This window comes from Morus notabilis, unplaced genomic scaffold (genome assembly GCF_000414095.1).
Source record: "Morus notabilis unplaced genomic scaffold, ASM41409v2 Scaffold1540, whole genome shotgun sequence".
Classification (NCBI taxonomy): Eukaryota; Viridiplantae; Streptophyta; class Magnoliopsida; order Rosales; family Moraceae; genus Morus; species Morus notabilis.
In genome coordinates this window covers 251-12,572 of record NW_010360914.1, presented here as the reverse complement: position 1 = coordinate 12,572, position 12,322 = coordinate 251, and the positions used below count along the sequence as shown (strand labels likewise).

The following is a 12,322-nucleotide window of genomic DNA, read 5'->3' as shown; positions in this document are numbered from 1 at the left end:
TTATTTTTTAAATTAGTCTGTGCGTAGGGTATCAAAAAATATCTTACCCACAACTCATAAGGTACTATAGTTAGACCGTTATTTAAAAATTATGAAATTTATAAATTTTTCAGTTATATGAGTCACTTTTATACTTTACCTTTTAAATTTAAAAAATTAGCATTCGCTCCCTCTGACTTAAAAAAGTAGCAAATTAGTGAGTCCAGTGAAAAAAACTCATGGAACACTGAATTTGAAAGATTAATAGAACTTATAATTTTAAGATAAAAACCTCTAATTATTAAATAACAAGACTCTTAAAAAAAAAAATTAGGGCAATGTATTGCAGCTCACATATGTTTAATTTCACTGAGAGACAATCTGATCTTAGGTCCCAAAACTTATAGAGGAATCCTTGGTCTTTAACACAAAAATCCCACAAGCACGTTTCGATCTACGAAATCAAAATCAAGTGAAATATGGTATTTTAAATCTTGTACATTATAAGCAAACATATTGCAATGATGTTTTTGAAGTCTTATTTAATTTTTGGTACTGTTTTAAAATCTTTTTAGCTGGTGTTAAAGTATAAAATTATTGTTGGCCCACCTCCTAACAGCTTAAGCTTTTAGGATTGATTGGTAAACTAAAATGGTATCAGAGCGGGAGGTTTTGAGTTTAAATCCCCGTAATTACACTCTTTATCTCCATTTAAAAAATTATCATGTGTTGGGTTTTTAATATATCTCGGTCTTAAATATTCACGTGTTGGGCTTTCTAATTAATTTATTCACACGATTACCCATTGTCCAGGCCACACGTGAGGACGAGTGTTAAAGTATAAAACTATTATTGGTTCACATCTTAACAGCTTAAACTTTTGAGATGAATTAGTAAACTAACAGCTAGAACAGCTTTTTTGAAAAGTTATAAAATGTAGCTTTGAGTGCAAGGCTAAAACCGTTTAGAAAGTGTTTTAAACACTTTTCGAAGCCATATTGGACCTATAAGCTAAAAGTAACTTTTAAGGATTATTATGACCGATTGCTCCTAAGTGTTAAGTTCATTTTTACTTTGTCCATTAAATTTTAAAAACTCTAGTTTTACATTTTAAAGTTTAAATTATTTTCACTTAATTTTTTCTGTTATAATTTCTGTTAAAATCAAATAGAAAAAAAGAATAACGCAGTCATGCGATCTTTTTGTTTGGGTTTATGTTTAAAAAATAAATAAAAACTATATCATTACACATAACTCCTCTTTTTTTGTCTAATTTTAATAAAAATTATAACAAAATGGGTTAAGTGATAATAATTTAAAATTTAAAAAATAAAATAAAAATTTTTAAAATTTATAAGATAAATTAAAAATGACCTTAAAGAATAATCCGACTTTTAAAAAGCAACGTCAAATAGGCTCTGAATTCAAGCCAACATTAATTATGCTACAGAACCAACTGCTTCACGCAATTGAGGCTTTATCAAAGAACCTGCCACATTATACGACCTCTGAATTAGGTTATCAATTAAGAAAGCACAGTAGGAAAATTCTCTAGAGAAGAAGCCCTATGTAAAAAGTGATAAATTCTTCTTTTTGTTTATAGGAATTTCCCTAATATTTAAAGACAATACAAATATTAATCCACTCCCGTGTATACCCTGCTATAGAAAATTCAACATCGCAAACAAACGGTTTAATATGTAAATTCGAGTGAAACGTAAAATGAGTGAGTATTTTGGGATCCATAAATAGACACTCAAAGGCGTACACTGAGTAGTGACTTCTTAACAAATCCTCTATAATTGATAATAATATTTAATCAATCGATGTTGTGACTCTGACATGTAGCATCAAGGACATCAAAAAACCTGACAAGAAAAAATCTGATAGACAAAGAACATAATGAATACTAAGGGCTGATTCAAATTTTTAATTTGAATTAAGATGTGACTTTACGTGAGAATTTTTTATTGTAACAAAAAAGTTAGATGTGACTGTTTTTTAAATTTTTTTAATATACTAAAATTTAAATTTTAAATTCGAATCGGTAAAATAAACGAAATTTAAACAAACACAACAAACGCAAAAACAAGGTGGAGTAAAATGAATGTTATTACAAACTCAAACCAATCTAAACAGAGAAAAGGAAGAACAATTACAGACGACAACGAAAAAGCTTTTAATAGAGAGATGATCATCAACTCTGGAAACAACCAAGAAAGATCGGGCATCGATCGAGAAGGGAGAAGCATCATTATCACAATCATCAAACCAACGTGCATTGGAATCAAACTGGGATTAAATGGCCCTAAAGTGAAGAGAGAAATGAAAGAGGAAAACTGCAAAACGTAATGGTTAGTTTTTGCCTAGAGTATTTTTGACCATCCTCGTTCACTTCGCATATTTGAGTTTTCAATTCGAGTTGAGATGTAATATTTTTTGAGAGCTTTTTACTGTAACAGAAAAAGTTAAATGTGACATTTTCTGATAACTTTTTACTGTAAAAATCTAAAACTGAAAACTCAAATTGGTGAAATAAATGAAGTCTTGCGTGGGATTTTAAATTTGATGATGTGTCTTAGTTAGAAAGGAAAGTCCCAAAAAGCAGTTCTATTAAATTTTTAAAAGTGTTATTTTTGAAATTAACCTTAATAATAATAGAAATAAACCCATTCAAAATAATAATAATAGTAATAAACGTCTTCCATCCATACTTTTTCACGTTGAAGAAAGTCCCAATGGGCGGCTATAGCGTCTGACGCCGCCGGTGTGCTAGCACTCCCTTTGTTATTATATCATTTTTTCTCCAATATTCATGGTTCAATGCATGAGATATTGAGATCTATAGGGTGGGCCTTGAAAGAAAGGTAAGAAAAAAGATACCAATAATTGATGATACTCAAACAAGCTTGTCTTTTTCTTCAATTTTCTCATTTGTGGATAAGATATATATGTACATAATTCAATATTGACAAACATGCCAATAAATCCCCAATGATCTATAAAAGGGCTTGTGTTTGCGGAGCCATTCAATTATTCTCATAGCAAAGAAAGAGTGAAAAAAAAAGGACAAAAGAAATATGGAGGCAAAGAAAAAGACTAGCAGCTTGGGGCTGATGGTAGCGGTAGCGGTACTTCTTGCCACTATTTCCGTTCTTCCGACTGCATTTGGCAGCCATTTTTTGGTCGATGTTAAGGTTGATCTTCCATTTGAAACAAATGGGATCACTAGAAAGCTGCTGCAGAGAAATAACTGTGGTCCGTGTGTAAACGGCACATTTTGCCCTAGTAGATGTTCTTGCCTCGTTACACCTACTCGGCTGTGCTTTGGGAACTGCTGTTAATTAGAGTATCATTTTGTCAATGAACTGGTGAATAGTTTGATCGCTATAGCTTACTTTGTTTATCAAAATAAACAAGCGATTCGTCTAGTACTGTTATATATGTATTTCTTTTCCCCTTTGCAACAGTCTAGTAGTGTTATTAAGTCATATGTATGTGAGGGCATCTAACATATATACGTATGGGTTGAAAATTCGTCATATATATATATATATTCATATACATATAGTTTATTTTTATTTTAACTCGGCTTGAGAAATACTCCTTGTCTCATTTTATTCCTAAACTTTCAAGTGTCACACGAATGATCTTCGAACTTTGCAGACGTTACACTCTCAATTCATCTATTACGAAACCGTTAAAAAATTTATGGAATTAACATGTGAGGTACACATAATACTTTTAATTAGGGTAATTTAGTAAAATTACTGTATTGGTTTCAAGTTTAGCCCTTAAAAAATATAAGGTGTCTCACTATGCCCCTAAACTTTTAAATGTCATGCCCGCAGACTTTACAAAACATTATACTTATTATGTATGTGAAATGTTTTTTAATATTTTTTGACGTTAACATCATTCTATATTTGAACGCTTTACTATGGCCAAAAAAAAAAAAAAAAGTGTCAGCTTTTGTCTTCATTTTTGGTGTTGTTTACTATGGTTATTGTGTTATTCATCTGAAACTTGATCTTTTTTTTTTGTTCCTTTTTTATTTGGGTAATGAAATATTTATTGAAATTTGATTTTAATTTAATAAATATTATTTAACATAATAATTATTTAGGCATCGTTCTTTTGACAGCTCAAATCACAACGTTTTATTACTACAGTGTTTTCTCTCATAAAAATTCAAATTTAACTTTTTAATATAATATTTTCTCTCAAATAAAAACTCAAATTCCCAGCTTGAGTGGTAAAACAAACACGTCTTATTGTTGCAGACCACTTTCTTAGGCATTTACTATGAGCACCAAAAAACAGTTTTTTTTTTTTTTTTTCCTTTTTTTTAATAGCAAAACATGCAAATATAGGTTTGTACTTAACATAATTTTTTTTTTTTTTAAAAAAAGCATAATAATTTAGGTACTATGCTGATGTAGATACAATATTTAGCATCTATTACTATGCTGATGTAGATACAATATTTAGCATCTATTACTATGCTGATGTAGATACAATACTTAGAATCTATTCCACGAGGGGCAAGGGAAAAAAAAAAACATAGTTTAGATACAATATTTAGCATCTATTACTATGCTGATGTAGATACAATACTTAGCATCTATTCCACGAGGGGCAAGGGAAAAAAAAAAACATAGTTTATATATATATATACATATATATATTTTGCTAGAAGAGAGACGCATTTACTTAATGCTTATTACAAAGACTCATACATATATATGAGGAAATCTAATTTAAGCATTAGAGTGTCCTATGGATGGACATCTGGGGCTGAAGTCAATATCAACAAAAACAGATTTAACAGAACATGGACAAGTAAGGAATCTAATCTTTATCTTTTGTATAAAATCCTGTTGTATATTGCACCAATGACATACACAAGAATGGCAAAACATAGCATTAATTTACATTGTGCCGCTTCTATTATAAATGTAAGATCTCGCAAAATGGAAGTAGGCTGCAAATCCCAGAGCACTGAGTCCGGCAAGCAGCCAATAGAAGTAATCAAGATGAGCCCGATTTAGATTATCCGAAAACCAACTATCTCGGCCAGCCCCGCCAGTTGTTTTCTCAATGACAGAGACAAGAAAACTGCTTAAGAAGTTCCCAACACCAAATATACTAAGGTAAAGGGCAAGTCCGATGCTCCTTAGTTCTATTGGCACCTCATCATAGAAGAACTCTTGCAGGCCAACCATGGTAAAGACATCAGTTATTCCAGACAAGATGTACTGAGGTAACAACCACCAGACGCTCATTGGGATTGTCGCACTTGGCTTATCAACAAGGTTGTTTTCTTCAGCGGTTTTCAGCCGTTTGATCTCAACGATAGCTGCAATTATCATTGTGAAAACAGACATGAGGATTCCGGCTCCTATTCTCTGTATGGTTGTGATGCCGGATGGTTTTCTGGTGAGAGCTCTGGCGAACGGAACAAAAATGCGGTCATAAATGGGAATGAAGATGATTGAGGCAATGCTGATGAAGCATAGTAGTGAAGCAGCTGGTAATTTAAAGTCAGATACAATTGTTCTCTCCATTGTAGCCCCTTGCTTTGTGAAGAAAGTTGAGAACTGAGCAAACACAATACCGTATGGCAAGCATGTCCCCCAAATCGGAACAAGTCTAAGTACAGCCTTTGCCTCTTCAACCTCGGCTACACTACAAACCCAACCATTTTCCTTTAAATGGTTTCGTGCAATCAAGGCTTTGTTGAGGAATCTGCCAGACCATAATGATGTAAAATAATCAACGAAGTCATTCATAGTATAATCTGTATTGGGTGGTGAAGAAGTTTAAAACCTAAAAAGTGCAAACTTACATTGGTGTTCAATAAAGGAGTTCTTCTCTACAATTATAATTACTTCAACAGGTATTATAGAAACAAAATGCAGAAAATCACATGATCATAATCTGTACAAGGATTGCATATTTCAAAAGTTCCGTTTTTTCCTTATTCCAAACATTAAATGTGGGTCAGAAAAAGTTCTTGAAGAGACCTATGACGGGCAATTTTAAGGTTTGGACTCATACATGTCTTGAAGAACATATGCACAAAGCGAAGTTCCTTACTTGTATTGTTCAGAACCTTGGTGAGACACAACTTCCACTTCATTGGCTATAATGGATGGAGTTCTTCGCCGGTTCTTAAATGCCGCAGCAAACACCCTACCGATCCTCACAAATGGACCTTCCTCATTGTGTGTAATGGTAAACCTGTAAGTTGTAGTTCCCAGAAAGAAAACCACCAATACAATAACCATTGCTATACAAGGAATTCCAAATCCAAGTGCCCAACTAAGATTTTCTTGTATGTAGCTCACAATCGCAATTGTTACCATGGCACCGAAGCACACGCCCAAATACCACCAGTTGAAGAATGAGCTCTTGGATTTGCACTCCTCTGGGTCGTCACCGTCAAATTGATCGGCCCCAAAAGCCTGAGTGCATGGCTTGTGTCCACCTTGAGCAAATGCTACTAGATAGAGAGAAAAGAAGAATAATATTACTTGGAATAAAGGAGGAGAACATGACACGATGTCCTTGGTTTGGCTGTCAGAACCACTCGAAGATAGCAGAACAGCCGATAGAGTCAACAAACCTAGCGCCTGCAATTGATCCAAATTTAAGCCGGGTTATACAGCAATTTAACATGCCACACTGTGATTGATAGGAGCATTTCCAAGTCATTTCTTCAAATGGAAAGAAAAATAGGAAAAATTATGTCTTGCATAACTTTTATGCACATAGGTGATCCATTGTTTCAAAATAAAGGCCGTGTTTGGAATTGATCTCGTTTTTATTTTTTACGTTTTTTGAGAAAGAAAAAATAAAAACGTTTTTAAAACGGTGTTTGGCGTAATAAAGACAAAAAATGAAAATAAAAACGATTTTTTGGTTTAGTGTAAAATGAGAGAGAAATGAAAAATAACTTTTAGTCGTTTTTTATTTTTTATTTTCGTTTTCTCCTCTCTCGAGCTGAGAGAAAGAGAGAGAGATATTAATGAGTTTTTTATACTGAAAATAATCTCTTGATAACTACTAAACACATTTTTAAAAATAATTTCTATCTGAAATTAAAAACGTTTTCATTTTTATTTTTATATAAAAAATAAAATTATTTTGAAACGAGTTCTAAACGCACCCAAAATTTTCCAAAATATTCAGATGTGTTCATTGGTGAATTATCTGCTATCATCTTCTTTAAGAGAGATAAAATAATAGTAATAATAATAATATTAATAATATTAATAATAATAATAAAAGCTTTTAAAAAAATCTAAAAACTATTTTGAGTCGAAATCTGGTTTTATTTTCGCTTTTCTAAATAATTTTTTTCCTCAATCTATTTGTTGTTTCTATCATTTTATTCCTCTCAAACGTTCACGTGCTACTTTCTCTAAAAATAAACCCCTTCATTTTCGTTGTTTTCTATTTCTTCGGCGGAATCGTCAGTAACCAAGACAAACAGATAAAAAAAAAGTATTAAAACCGAAAAAACAAGCAAAAAGTAGAGCGTTGAAATCAGTCAATCAGAGACACAAACCAGGATATAGAGCAGAGTAGCGAGGGCGATGGTGCGGTAGCGGCCAAGAAAAGTGTCGGCAACGAAAGCCCCCAAGAGAGGCAGCAGCGACGCCACGCCGCCCCACGCGTTGACGCTTGCCGCTGCCGACGCTGTCGACTGCCGGAGCGGCCCTGTCAAATACATTATAAGGTTGCCGGAGATTCCGTAGTAGGCAAACCTTTCCCCAATCTCCACACCTGCCATAATCAACCCCATCAAAACTTCGAAATGATCACATGACATTAATTTAATCGACAAACAATTTCTTCCAGGCGTTTCGCTCCCTTCAGGACTCACCTATGATAAATGCCGCCGATCTCCAACCGCCGGAGCTGAATCGGTAGGCAGGACGGCCCTTGTAGTCGACGGCGATGTTTTCGAGCATCGGAGTTTCGGCATCGTCGGATCCGAAGCGGTTAGAAGTGGAAATGTCCATTAATGACTACTACGACTACTGCTACAATCACACAACAAACCAATCACAGATCCGATTTATGAATTATTGTCGCAGACGTGATAAATAGATTCAGCTCATCTTTTTCTTTCTTAATCAATAATCAAATTTCTTGCGTGGTTTGCGTGATCATAAAATAATGAGAACGTGATTTTAGTGAAAGAGACAAATAGAACAATAAGAAATATAAAATAAAACAACAAATAAACACACACACACATATATATATATAACTAAGAGTACCCATTGAAAACGAGATTTACCGAGTGACCATCCAACACAAGTACATTCGAAGTGGCACTTGGACAATTCAGCGTATTCGTTAGATTATGTGTGTACGTTTTTTTTTGTTTTTTTTGTTTGCGTTCAGATAAATTAGGTGTTCATAATGATACTTATTACTGATGAGTATTAATTATAATTATTTTGTATGTTTATGAGATCATACATGAGGCAGAGGTACTTGCATTTAAAATTTTCATGATTGAACCTAGTAGGCGATCGTTTTGCAGGTAAAGGATGACGATTCACGACGCAGCTGGAAAAGGTGAGTTACATGGTGTTATCCCCACATGTTCCACAGAGTCCTTTATTATTATTATTATTATTATTATTATTTGAAGGCATGCAAGTGTAACACGTACTTTATGGAGGCCAACCACAGAGCACGTTCTTGCACGCATACAATTATGCCTTTTTTTCTTTTTCCTATTTCCTTTTATTTTTTTTTTCTTCTCTCTCATTATCATTATTGGCGGGACGTTATGGCAACGAAACGGATTTAAAGTGGGATGATCTTCTCACCAACCCATTCAAAAAAACACTCTCCATCTCCCCCCAATTAACTCCGCATAAATTTAGGAGAACTGAGACGAATTTCCCTGTAACTCGTTTAGAAAACTCGTGATAATTAACCTATTTATCCAATTAATTTTTTTCATAATAGAATTAATAAATAATTAATTAATAGCCATAGTTTTAAATTTTAACATATAATATGTTATGTAGAATAGGGGACCTTCAAACGCCCATCCCCACTTCATAACTAACAAAAAAATATAATAGGGTTACAATTTTAACGTGTTTGCAACCCTAACCCGTTTTCTCGCTCCATTTAAGAGGATAGTAAACCGTTTAAATCGGATTTTTCTCGCTTCATTTAAGAATACTAACTCGTTTAAATCGTTTAAATCGGGTTTTTCTCATTCCATTTAAGAGGATAGTAAACCGTTTAAATCGAATTTTTCTTGCTCCATTTAAGAGGATAGTAAACCGTTTAAATCGGATTTTTCTCGCTCCATTTAAGAATACTAACTCGTTTAAATTGGGTTTTTCTCGCTCCATTTAAGAGAATAGTAAACCGTTTAAATCAGATTTTTCTTGCTCCATTTAAGAAGATAGTAAAAGAAGATATTTAAGAAGATAGTAAATGAATTGACGGATAAATCCCCTAAATAGATTGATGGATAAATCCTCACTCACTAAGTCCTGAATTTTAATGACATTTCTGATTTACTCCTCGAATTTTAAAACTCTCGCATTGTCACTTGAATTTTAATGACATTTATTGTTTACTCCTAAACTCTCGCATTGTCACTTGATGCCACTTCATTGCTCACCAATGAGATGCTACTTTCCAACATCTTTCGAAGATTTTGGAGTTAAATCCCACGAACGAGGTACATTGGCAGTACGTTATCTAAAAGAAATCATATGCATATCTTGGGATAATATAGCACGATCTAAACATAGCACTCCAATACAAAGTCGTCTATAGCTTGTAAGGCATGTATGTATGTACATGGGGACAGTCCTAGGATTCTAGGAACAGAAAACCGAGATTTATACAACATATATATATATATATATATATATCCCCACCAAAAGCAGCAAAAATAGTTACATTTGACATCCGAAATTCCATCTTGTATATCAATAGGTCATGTGCAGACGCTGTCCTAGGTAATAGACATGCCAAGAAAGGGACATTAGAGATAGGATGTTGAGAAAAGATGACCACGTATTTAGCTTCTTTAGCCTCCCATTCAACGACAAAATCCTGTTCCGAACTGCCTCCTGCTCCGCCGTTTCTGCCGGCATGGACGACACTGCAGGCTCTGCCGCCGATGGCTGCTCCGCAGGAAGCTCTTCTCTTCCTCTCCCCTCTTCTTTCTCGACCCTCATCCTCTCAAACATTACCTGCATGATATATTGTTTGCAACAAAATATTAAAGTAAAATATAAGGTGTCTATCTAATTACTTTACACTATATCAAAATTCACGGCCTAATGATACTATGATCCATTGATCTTTTTTTTCCAGACCTACATATATTCATATATCTAACAACTCCAACAAATAACTACATCGACAAATTATACTATGTTAGTAGAAACAATGACATTAAATTATCATAATTTGATCAGTCCTAAAAGATTAGAAGCACGTCCACTAGAATAAGAACTGCAATTAGAAATTACTAGTTTTTCCCTCCGTCGCTCTAAAATTCGACAGAAATTCCTAGTCTTTCCCTCCGTCGCTCTATAATTCGGACGCGCTATCTAGCACCAACAAGAGGGCGCAGTAATTACTAAAAACTCAATATTAGCTTCCATCCCCAGAAACTAACCAACATACAACAATATATGTTTATGTGTACATATATGAACTAGGATTTGATTAGAAGAACGCACCAACAATTAATCACGCATGTAGCATATTATCTTCTAACTACTACAATATAACCTAGTTATTATAGCCTAGTTAACCACTGAAATGCGGTATGAAAGAAACTTAAAAAAATGTACTCATCGAAAGCTAAAAAGAAAAAAAAAATTGTTACCTTAGTGGCTCTAGGCTCTAAGTAGAGCATATTAACAAAAACCAACACCAAAGAAGCCAAAAGGTTAAAGATTTGAAACTTCTCAGCCATGCTACTGAAGGCCTTTCCTCTGCCGGTCACCAATAACCCCAAAACTGCCGTGCCGATCCCCCACGCCATGGTCCGGAAATACACGGGATAAATCTTGCTCTGCACCACCCCAAACTGCTGCCTCGGCAAAGCCCCCGCCAAAACATAACTCAATATAAACGTCTCCCAAACCGCCGTCCCGTACGCCGTCGAGAACGTCACCAAGTAAACCACCCCAACCACCGGATTCAGCGCCTTCCCGGTGACTAATTCCCTGAAAGTTGCACCAGCTTGTTTCCTGAACGTCGCGGCGAACTTCGTGACGTTACTCGCCACGTCCTTCACGAACGTCTTCCCCACGTCCTTGGCGTCCTTCGCCGCTTCCCAAGTCTTCTCCGCCCTCTCTCTCGCTTGACCCTCCACTTCCTGGGCCTTATTCCGCACCGCCTCTTTAGCCTTCCCGTACGATTCCTCTGCCGCCTCCTCCATTCTGTACGCCGCTTTCTTCTTCTTCTCAACAGCCTCGTGCGCCGCCTCCTTCGTCTTCTCAATAAACACGTGCGCCTTCCTCTCAGTGGCATCCTGCGCCTCATGGCCCGTCTCCCTTGTCTTCTCAGCAAAGCCACGCGCCTTCTCCGAAACCGCCTCTTTCGCCTTCTCCACAACATCCTCCGCCTTCTCCTTCATCTCTTTCGTCTTTTCAGCGACATCGTGAGCTTTCTCCGAAACCGCCTCTTTAGTCCTCCCTATCGCGTCGACAATCTTGTGCTTGCATTTCCCATAGGCATCGCAGATGAGCTCTTTCGGACTACGCCACTCGCCATCGCCTTCGCCTTCGCCGCCGCCATCTGCTTTCGGAGTGGACAAGCCCTGGCCGAGATTGGGAAGAACAGAGGCGGCTTCTTTGAGCTTATCGCTATTGAAGCGTTGGCGGGTTTTGTCCTCCGGCGAGATAGAGACTTTGGTGATGGGTTGGCCTTCTTGGTCGTACTCTACAACCACCACTCGGTGTCCCTCTTTAACTATAAGATCATCTCCGTTGTTTTGTTTCTTTGGCGTCGGAGATAAAACTCCCGCCGTCACGAGCGAAGTCACCACAAGGCAAAGCGAAACAACGTTCATCATTTTCTTCACTTTAATTCCCTGTTTCCTTTTTTTTTTTTTTTTAACTTTCTTGAAGAAGAGAAGAATTAAGATTTAAGGGGTTTTGGGTTTTTCTTTGGATGAACCATTGGGTCGTCACCGTCACTTTAGAGGTTCATTGTTCTTGGGAATCTTTCTTCTTGGGCATTTTGTTCGGGTAATTTTACAGGGTTTGTTTGGCAACGGAAAATGATCACACGTAGCATTTGACGTTGAAGAAACTGACACGAATAAAATCTG

General features: G+C 35.7%; 2 protein-coding genes across 2 annotated transcripts; both read right to left on the bottom strand.

Annotated features, from left to right (window-relative positions):
• Positions 1 to 4,910: 4,910 nt before the first annotated feature.
• On the bottom strand, positions 4,911 to 8,009 carry LOC21391661 (protein NRT1/ PTR FAMILY 5.10). The gene is made up of 4 exons (XM_010097591.1): positions 7,871 to 8,009; positions 7,553 to 7,770; positions 6,079 to 6,614; positions 4,911 to 5,727 (listed from the first exon to the last, which is right to left on the bottom strand). The coding sequence occupies exons 1-4, from the start codon at positions 8,007 to 8,009 to the stop codon at positions 4,911 to 4,913; spliced, it is 1,710 nt and encodes a 569-aa protein (XP_010095893.1).
• Positions 8,010 to 9,959: 1,950 nt separating this feature from the next.
• LOC21391660 lies at positions 9,960 to 12,064 on the bottom strand. The gene is made up of 2 exons (XM_010097590.1): positions 10,871 to 12,064; positions 9,960 to 10,226 (listed from the first exon to the last, which is right to left on the bottom strand). Exons 1-2 carry the CDS (start codon positions 12,062 to 12,064, stop codon positions 9,960 to 9,962), a joined length of 1,461 nt encoding a protein of 486 aa, XP_010095892.1.
• Between the last annotated feature and the right edge of the window lie 258 nt (positions 12,065 to 12,322).